Raw genomic sequence first — 10965 nt, forward strand, 5'->3', positions numbered from 1 at the left:
AAAACCGGGACCCCGGTTCGGGTCCCGGTTTTTGGCACCCGGTCAAAACCGGGAAAACCGGAACCGGGTATTATTTTATTAAATAATATATATATATATATATATTTTATTATTTTAATTCTTTTATTTTTTTGGGTTTTGAATTGTTGTAGTAAGGGGTATTTATTTATTGTGCATGTTGGTTTGTTTACATACTTGTTTTTACTTTTTATTGTTTTAATGTTTTCTTTATGTATCTAATTTAAAATTATGTTTAGGGTATTTTAAAAAATTTGAATTTTTATTTCTAAGGCTCATATAGGCAAAAACATTGATTATTTAGGATTTTTATGCTTTTTTAGGTTTATTTTTTAATTATTTGAAACAATCACAATCAAGCCTCTTTAATTTAGACAAAAAGATTAATAGTTTTTTTTTTTTTAAATGAGCTAACTTATGAAAAAAATAATGGGCTTATTTTAGGCCCAATACCTAAAATAAGCACCAAACACTAATTATTTTCAAAAATCGGGTACCGGACCGGGTAAAACCGGAACCGGCCGGGAACCGGGACCTCGGTTAACCGGGGTCCCGGTTCCGGTTCCGGTTTTGGCCAAAAACCGGGAAACCGGACCGGGTTGACACCCCTAGAGAAACAGAAACCATAGCGAGGACGGTGCAATATGTATGGACTCATAATAATATATTAAAAAGTCACTTTAAAATGTTACAAGGGAGAGTTTTTTACACTCTTGATGAAAAAAAAAAAAAAAAAAGAAAACACCTACTTTCCCTATTCAACCGACATCATTATTCCTCTTGAGCATGCTTGCCAAACGTCCAAAAGTAGACAATTTTCACCCAACCAGATATCAAAATGGACAAATAGGAGGAAGGTTTTACAGCAGTGGCTTTTCTTACCAAAACATTTCAACAGTGGACCAGTGGCAAAGAAGAAGCATATACAAGGGTATCATGGCTATTGGCTAGCACTAGAAAACAAGGTTGAATTTTGTTTTCTTCATCCTTTCTCTAGAATACGACTGTCTTTTTAGAACTTTTGGATCTTCTTTCTTTTCAATGAATGAATATGACTTAGGGAGTGATCTCTCAATTCATAGTGTCTGTGAGTGCATCTAATGCTTTCACTAAATCTATATATATATGCACATGTAGGCTTATGGAAGATGACTATGGAAGATGGTAGAAATGTAGCCTACAATCCATACCACTAACAACACGGCCACTAGGGTTTTTAAAACCCTAGCCTCCTCTTGTGTCATACACCACCAAGGAGTATACGTTCTAGAAAACTTGTGTCATCAGGTTAATTTACATCAGCTTGAAGAGTGATCTAAAGGAAAAAAAAAAAAAAAAAAAAAAAATTAGCTCCAATAATTTTATGACACGTCATATTATGACTTGTCATATAATATTATTAATTATAATTGATTTCACTAAACAATTATAATCTCATTCTAATTATTTATTTTTGATTATTCAATTAATTCCTTTATTTTATATTTGACTCCTCCATGAAATATTTCTTAGTGAATTAAATTCATAAAATGATTGTTGCTTTAATTCACTACATCTTATCTTTGAATACCCAATTTAATCATTTAATTATTTTTCTTATCTCTGGATTTCACCATGTACATAACTATTTTAGTAACTCCTACTAAAAGGCTAAAGTCAAAAACTAAGAATAATTAATTCTATTAAATATATCTCAAGGGGATATGCCTTATAAATTTGATTTACTCAAATGATTTGGATTTCTTTTTTAAGAGTTATGTTTCCATAATGCTACACTTGATAACCCAATACATTGAGATTTTAATCGTCGAAGATCTCACTCTTAAGTGTGTCAAAGTAATTTCATGTTACATCTGAGTTCACAATCCTCTTATGATTTAGAATCAATGTTATAAGTACTCGTGAGTTTTATTTTTTTTGACAGTGTTATAAAATAATGACATCTCACATGGTCTAATTCAATGCGATGTATCTGCACCAAACACATCAATTCGGGGGCTCTACTTCACATGATTAAGATAAATCATCATAATTAATGTGTTATAGTCTTATCAAGTTAAACTAGCCCACCTTTGATATAGCCTTAAAGTAGATCTAATGCCAACAAGAGTTGTTAGGAGGCTAGGCAAAAAACCATATTGAGCGGGCCAAACTTGATGATACTAAGGCCGACCAAGCCTAAATTAACTAGGACAACCAGGCTAAATATATTAGGAAGGAGCCAGCACAAGAAAGCACCAATAGGGACTACTCATACAGTACCTTAGCTCTTGCCACCTGGATTATCTTACAACCATAGACATGATGGAAACATGACCTAAGGGAGCGGGGGTCACATAATCATATTATGTTGAGCCCCAAACCTACTCTTCAAACGACACTACATAAGGAGGAGGAAATTGCTAAGAAGTTAATTATGTTCTAGCCAAACACTCCCATTTTTCTAACTTACTTCATCTCTTGAAATATTTTTCTGGTTTGGGCATCAAAGTGGCTCCCTGCTAAACTACGGGCAGTACACTTTGATCCTTCTTTGTTCTCCTTTTTGCAAACGGAAAATGATTCTCTCCATTTCATTTGAAATGAAGAGTATCTATTTAGTGCATTTGTGAGGGTAATATTGTCTTTATTTTTTAAGGGGCAAATTTTTTAAACAAATTTGTCCTCCTGAATGCACTAAACGGATACTTTCAATTTCATTTGAAATGAAGAGGGTCTGTTTCCCGTGGATGTAAACTGTCATCTTCCATATCAATAGTACTTGATTCAATAACCCAAACCTGAAACAGTGAAAGTGTCAAGTACTCCTTAGGATTAGGACTATGAATAAGCATTTTTAGGTTAAAAGATTGGACTATAAAGGTCTTCTCAGTTTATAAAAGAAGGTTTCATTAATGAGAAATTCATATTCAATGATGTCTGTTGAAGGACAAAGGGGATCATAGATTGCATACTTGATACTTGTACGAACATTAATTTGTTTAAAAGAAGTATTCTTTCTTGAGAAATGCTAAGAGTACTAATTCTTTTACTAACAGATGTGTACTAACATGATGTGGAGCTTATTTATTGCTATTCATAGCATTTTTCTTTATTAATTGTTTTGATCATCTCTAATGAATAAGCTTCACATCATGTTAGTACCCATCTGTTAGTAAAAGAGTTAATACTCATAGCATTTCTCTTCTTTCTTTCTTTTGAGAGTATAACTTATTTTTAACTCAACATCACCATATCTGGTGCCTAACACATGTTATATAGACGAGCACAAGCCAAAAGTTATCGTGAGTCCAAAAGTTACTTTAACAAAAATTGATTTTATGAAGTAAACTGTTATTTAGCTTAGAGGATCTACAATTTTTTTTTTTTATATATAACTTAAGAGTAATTTATAATTTAAGTCAACTACATAGACCTATATATTATTTTTTGTATTATTAAAAGTAATTTATAACTTAAGCCAATTACGATAACCAATTTTGCACTCTTGCCCAATATTAAAAACCAAATGCCAGTCCCAAGTCCCAAGGGTTGTGCCACCTTCAACCAACCGGATGAGGATCCGCAGCAATTTCTAAGAAATTGCCGTGGCAGCAATTTTCATTTGTAAGGCCAGAAATATGTCTTGTCTTTGAAAGAGATGTTAAAAAAAAAAACAAAAGTATATGAAAGAAGACGTGGCGTGTTGCTGACCTTACATATCAAAATTGTTGCATGGCAATTTCTTAAAAATTGCCGTGGATACTGGTCCCCTTCAACCCCACTCGGCGTGGCTACCTATCAAAAAACATATCACAGCTTTCAAGGCTCATTTTACTGCAACTTTTCCAGAACATGAATAATTTGCTATGAAATTATGCAGCTTTTCCAGCATAACCTGCCACCCCATGAGCCACGTGACCTAGCTAGCTGGCTTGAGTCACCCCTTTCCCTCCTTTCCCCCCTTTCTCTTTCTTTTTATTTTTTTTATATTTTTAATTAATATATTGACACATATTAATTTTTTAATAGTACAAACGTGATTTTTCGTCAAATTTTAAACAAAAGTATAATCTTTATTTTTATGTAAACTGAAGATACTTCTTGTAATAAAATTAAACACTAAAAAATAAAAATAAAGTTGTTAAACCACATGGACAAAAAGGTATTTAACGTCTCCAAGATATAATTTGACTGTAAATCACGCCTCATAAAACAAAAATCACTGATTTGAACAATTTTTTTTTATATACATGTAAAAAAAAAAAAAAAAAATTAAATTAACCCTAGACAATTCATTCAAAAAGGATGTTTGACCCACCAACCACTGTCATATTAAAAAGGTAACAGTCCAATCCCCGACAGCAAGACAGGCTCTCCCATTTAGGCAGTGCACGATGTATGCATGCTTGAGGATCACAAAAAGAACGGTTTAATGAAATCACGAGGGGACACAATCACACCAAAAAGTCATGGTGTGACTTCTTAGAAATAAATGAGAAAAGTTGGGAAGCTTGCTTTGCTTGCTTGCTTCGTTGGTCGGTCGGCAGAAGACCTTTTTGGTTGTACTTTTCTCATGGGCATTCCCCCTCGGCCATCTCCAAAAGCTCTTTCTTTCCCTCCCATATAAAATATTAAATTCTAATATTTACCACACATTTATTTATTTTCCTGCCAAGGCTTGCATATATAGAATAATTTCAAATATCCTCCTCCTTTCCCTTATTAAATCAACCTTTTTATTACACATGTTACATGTGACAAAATTTACTTTTATGTAAAATGGGTCCAAAGATTTTATATATATATATATATTATAAGTTACTTTTTCCAAATTTATTTTTTAGGTTCGCGTGTTCAATCTCGCTTGTGGTAGTAATTATGTAAACCAGATGCTAGTAAAAAAAGGCTTTATTCAATTCGCATTTCCAGACAGTAGTTAGGGCTAAAACCGAACATTTCACATCGGATAGGAACTTCAATAGTCACGCCCAAGAGGAAAAATCTACACTGGTCGCCCATTCACATCCTTTTCAATAATAATAATAATAATAAGCATTTACTTTCTAACATACATTGAAAAAACCAACCTAACCTTAAATTATACTCATTTAAAGATCCCTACTAACAGAATAGTTGATCGTCGGCTGAGATAGGCAAGTTGGAAATAGCTTCGATGTTTAAATTAGCATGATTGAAGATAGTTAGGATAGTAGAATGCTGGGCTCAAGAGAATCAGGTGAACATCTTATTTTTACCTAGTGTCCATTGCCTTTTATAGCCAATTTGTCGTAGTTGCCAACCATGTGACACACATTGATTGAAGACTTTCCTATTGTTGCATTCCCTAGGCCCATTGTCACACCGTCCAGAGACAGAAATAGAGTGGGGGTGGCATAGGCCATGACCCCCTATTTGAAAAGTTTGCCTATAGTTTAGCATAAGGTTGCGTTTGGGATTGCAATTTAACAAGAATAATCTGTATTTTTAAAATATATCGCAAAACATAAGACGTTTGACATTGTGATTTAAAAAATACTTAATCTAAAATAGGAAAAAAAATATGTGATTTCTACAAGCAGGCTAGGGTTGCTTATTTGAAAATGTGCTAATTTAAACAAAAATCATGATTTCGCATAACAAATATTTGATAAAAAAAGTGTTTTTTAACATATTTTACCAAACGTCTTTGCGATTTTAAAAAGTAGCGATTTCAAAAAATTTTAAAAACTCAATTTTTAAAATCGCACTTATTGAAACTGCAATCCTAAACGGACCTTAAATAAGCCTAAGTTTTAAACTTGGCCCCCTGCCCTGACTGATTTGGCCCCTCTCCTCCTCTACTGATTGTCTGGCCTCTAGTCTACAGGCTAAAATAAACTTGATATCTCAAAACTTGAAATCCATTTACAAGGGCGTCACAGTTATTTTTCTTCTTTCTTAAAGAAGAAAAAACGTGAAAGCAAACTATCAAGAAGGCAAAAAATCATATTTTCTGAATATGCTTTTCTCATACGTGATTGATGGTTGGTGTTTCATAATTTATGTCATTTTGTGAATCTTTTTCTCTTTTTTCTCTTGTTGGTAGTTTTATCTGTTTAAAGTTAAGATTAAATTCAACTTTTTAAATTTCTACCATTAAAGTATCTCAATTGAAAAACTATCGTTCCCAAGAAGTAGCTCAAACGGCTGTAAACCACATCTCATAAAACAAAGGTTACTAATTTAAATCCCCATCCCCCTTCTCTTGTTGTGAACATGTCAACAAAAAAAAAAAAAAAAATTGCTATTCTCTCTCTCTCTATTTATATGTGTACAGTCATAAACTGTAAATTAAATTGAAGTAAGTAAATCACAAAAGACTATTAGAAGTAAATTCAATATAACTAGATGATAAAGCCCCTGTTCAACTTGTAGCTTTGAGGCTCCTGTTCTTTCATGGTTATATGCTCAATATTCATTAAATAAATCAGCAAATAAACAATTCTATTTAATTAAACTAAAATGTCATACAAAATAATTAGACTTTTGGGTATAAACTCTAACAATGTGGCTATTGATTCATTCTGTTCAGGTCTATGTGTGTTGTGTGAGAGTGAGAGAGGGAAGAACAAAGAAAACTCCCACAGGGGAAGGAAACTCAAAGTTTAAGAGCAGTCAAGATCCCCAAACTATCTCAACTAAATATCCATGTACACAGTCCTCTCCTTCCGGAAGGAGACCATCACAAAATCGCCTCTAATTTACCAATCCACTCACGCTTCATCATCACTGCTTTCAATAACAACAAGAGCCTTTTTGCTTTTCAGCCGTTTGGTAGCTCTATTTTGACTGACTTGTTCTTCATTTAACTCATCAGTCTGCACCGCGTCGGAGTACTTCTCAACTTGTTCAAGAATTCTACTTCCATATCTCTCCGTCTTCAATTTTCCAATGATTTTCTCCAACTGCAAGAAAAATTGGATATGTTATGACTATAGTTTCAGGTTGACAGGCTACCAGTTGGGCTGTTTAAGAATCACAACCAAGGAATGAACAGTTAAGTTGCTAAGGTCTAGAATTGAAAATTACTACAGCTTCTTATTCATAAGAATAATGCCATTTTTTGAAACTTAATTTCCACCTTTCTGCCACTTCACTTTCATCATATTTGTACTTGATTTCACGATCAATGTATGAAAGATTTTCTGAACAAAAAAACTGTGAAAATAGCATTTACTTAGTTTTTCTGATAAGGTTTACATTTGGCATTGTTCATTTCAATCCCCTTCCAACCTCTCCCACTTTTTCTTTAGTTGAGGAGAAGCAAATGAATATGTTCTTGTGGCTTTCCTTAATTCAGAAGAACTATATTAGATGCACAAGCTACAAGTTGGAGAAACCAAGACATTTTTGAAACAAACTAATTGAAGGATTGCTACTCAAAACTAATTGGACTGGTGATGATAAAACTTGCCTGTTTCACTGAATTTGGCTTCTGGGCATTTATCATGCTGATTTGTTGAGTAGACAAGACAGAATGAGGGAATATTCCCCCCTGGATCGAAGACAGTTCTTTCCGCAGTTCATCAAGTTGAAACTCCAAAACAGAGGATGAAAGGCTGCGTTTGGCTGATTTCGCGCCAGTCATATTCTTCTCCTCACTAGAAATTTCAAGCTTCACAATTTTCTTTCCTACAAGCAATATGAACCAAAAAAAAAAAAAAAAAGTTACGAATAATTTCCATTATAGCATAACTAGCCAGCAAAAAATGCCCAAACTTAGGCCCGAGTAGGAATACTAAAATTTCTTCTTTAAAGAATATCACTGGGACAAGTAGTTGATGGCAGATGGATAGAGGAAAGCAAGTTAATAATAAACAACAGTGAGGGTTGAGTTGAGCTCACTCAGGACTAAAGAAGAAACAACGAGATAAATATCTACGTTCAAGATGCTTCATTTGAAGGGAATTAGTACATGAGATTCATTTGAAGGGAATTAGTACATGAGATTCATTTGAAGGGGCCAACTTCAAATATCACGAGAGAGTGGAAGCAGCACATGCAGACACAATGAAAAATAGATACTTACAAGTCAAAGCTATGAGATTAATATGCTAACACAAAAAAGGCTTGAAACGCAAGGTTTCACAAAGTCAGCACTTGTAGTAAAAGAACACCCGGTTCAACTTATCCTACCTTCTGCAAATAATTCTTGTAAATACCAAGAAACAGAGTGAAAGTAACAGCATTCTTTGAGACAAGAAATTCTTACAATTTTACTTGTTTATAGGTGTCAAGATTAGGATTTGCACAAAAAGAGAGGCTCAGAGCATACTATGGCCCTCTCACTACAGCCTTTATTACAATAATACCCTTTCTAACAATAGGCTAGCATTTTCTTTGAAAATCAAGCACCTTTACCTTGTAATACTTGCTTGGAAAATGGCCCCACTGTTACATAAGCATTAGTGGCATAAGCTGTATGCTGAAATTCTTCTTTCTGCATCAAGAATGGATTAGTCCGTTTAACATACTGACAAATAAAAAAAATGCCAAGTTGCGCCAACAGCAAAAGTTCAATCAGTCAACAGAAAGAATAAAGTTTTAGAAAAAGAGATTTGATCACATTACAGATCTCTTTAATATAGATAATTGGAAGAGAAATATGTATTTTGACCAATAACAGCCCAGTTTTCTAGATTGGTTAACCAGTTAATTAACTGCATTTCATACCCTTTTTGGGTTTCAGAAGACCAAGGAAGAAGAATAGGGTGAAAAAGCTGACCTTCTCACAAGTTGCTGGCAAACCACTCAGCTAAGGCATGTCATGATGTCACAACTTGGTTCTAATGTTAAATAAGCGGCGCTAAAGCCTTAAGGTACACTTGTTTAGTAGAAAAGTTGGAACCCAACCTGACCATGGTTCAACTCCAAAGATCATGGACCCAAAAATTGTAAAAATGCATGATTTTTGCGTCTCTGTGTATTTGTGCTTGCATATGTCTCTTTGTGATTTGATCACTCCGTTGCTCATCTGTGTGAGTTCATATGTGTCGGTGTTTGTGCATTTTTTTTTCACCTCATCACTGTATCTTATGTTTCTTGTGCAAATTGAGAAGAATTATGAAGTAAACAATAAAATTTCCAAATTCTTTATGCTCCATAATTAAAAGTTGCAGAATTAGTAGTGTGTCATTTAATTTTGTATAGCTAGATGACATTTTATGGACATCTAATAGCATGGAAATTCATTTTAGAAATTTAATATGCCAACTGATGAATTTGCAATTGGTTAGTCACTTCTGCTTCAAAAACTACTGTATAGTGATTCTCATTTGAAAAAAAAAAAGGTGAAATTCCCTTAAAATATTGAAAATTATCTCTTAGTTATGCAGCAGTATGAGCATAATGGAATGTAGCATAATGAACTAGGGCTATTATGTTCAAACTTCATTTTTTTTTTTTTTTTTCAGAACATATTTCAGAAATAAACTACAAATAAGCAATTGATAAACCTTATCACATTCTGTAGCAAATTAATTTAATTAACAAATAAAATTTACAAAAATTTCACAATTTTTTTAGCAATCCACCAAGAAAAGTTACTGAGAACAAGCAATTTTTTTTAAAACAAAGTCAAGGTCAATAGAGTCAGTGTTCTTACCAATACACGGTCTAATATAAGCTGTATGACAAGTTGTTCTCTTTCCTCTCTCTTTAGTTCAGAACCTAGGAAATTTTGACCAGGAAAGATAAATTCCCAATAGAATTAACAGAAAAGTATTACCTCCAAGAAGTGCATAAGAAAGAGAAGAAAAGCAACAATGGATCAAGGAAAATGACATGATTTATTGAGACCAAAATAAGGAGGGAGAAAGAGAGAGAGTCTCATGTATTGATTATGATCAATAATAACAAGCATTTTAAATTAAGAGTTTCATTTAATTTCCCTTCGATTTAAAGGGAATACTATTTTCTCAAATAAAATTATGTATTTGAGGGGAAGCATATATTAGGTGGAGTGGGAACAGGGATTCAAGCAAGGAAGATGAGAATCCCAATGATGGGAAACTCATTGGTCAGAAGTGGGACCACAATTTAGCCAAAAAAGGAAAAAAAATTCTTGATCCATTTTTACCTTGGCTCTAAACTTGTCTCCACCTCAAGAAAGAAAGGTGCAATCTGATGCATCAAAGGAGTATAGCACCCAAAAGCTGAAGTTTAATTGCACACCGATTAACAACAGAAAAAATCCCCAATATCTTTATGGTTTCTCAATTTGAACTTCAATTCAACTGAGCAAGCTACATTTATGAGCTGTTTGATGCCGATAGGACGAATTGCAATGCTTCAACCATGTAGACAGTCAACAGCTCTCGACAAATGTTGCCTGATGCCTGTTATAAGAGTTTGTTAGGGTTTGGTGTACATGGGTATTTTGGTTATTGTTATATTTTTTTACCTATATAATAAAGTGTGAGGTATGTTACATAAGTAACATGCCTCATCTTTCTCTCTAAGAGTTTTCATGCAAACTTTATAATATGATATATGAGCCAAGGTCTTAAGCTCGAACCTTAACTCTACAGTTTATTTTCCATTTCAATTAAAATAGACTGTGTTGTTTGGTCCCACATGTAAGGGGACGTGTTAAAGTATTAATTAAATTATTAAGTTTACCATTTCCTATTAGTTTAAACTTTTTGGATAATTAAAAATTTAATAATACCAACGAAACAAACTGTTTTCTAATCTGCAAAGGGGCACCTCTAAACTCTTTTGTCAATGAGACCAAAGGAGGGATTAGATAGACTCCTGACCAACAAATTGTACTGTTAAAATCTTAATTAAATGATTATATCAAACATTTCTTATTAGCTTAGGTTTTTGGCATAAATGGTAATTTAACATAGTATTAAAGCAAAGGTCCTAAGTTCGAACCTATCTCCATCATTCACTTCCTATTTCAATTAAATATTTCATGTG

At 33.4% G+C, this 10965-nt stretch overlaps 1 protein-coding gene across 1 annotated transcript; it reads right to left on the reverse strand.

Annotated features, from left to right (window-relative positions):
* Positions 1-6464: 6464 nt before the first annotated feature.
* LOC132175864 (ATP-dependent DNA helicase Q-like 2) lies at positions 6465-9878 on the reverse strand. Its single transcript, XM_059587942.1, has 4 exons — positions 9644-9878; positions 8401-8479; positions 7454-7671; positions 6465-6944 (listed from the first exon to the last, which is right to left on the reverse strand). The coding sequence occupies exons 3-4, from the start codon at positions 7625-7627 to the stop codon at positions 6753-6755; spliced, it is 366 nt and encodes a 121-aa protein (XP_059443925.1). The 5' UTR covers positions 7628-7671; positions 8401-8479; positions 9644-9878; the 3' UTR covers positions 6465-6752.
* Positions 9879-10965: the final 1087 nt, after the last annotated feature.

Source organism: Corylus avellana, chromosome ca3, assembly GCF_901000735.1.
Source record: "Corylus avellana chromosome ca3, CavTom2PMs-1.0".
Taxonomy (NCBI): domain Eukaryota; kingdom Viridiplantae; phylum Streptophyta; class Magnoliopsida; order Fagales; family Betulaceae; genus Corylus; species Corylus avellana.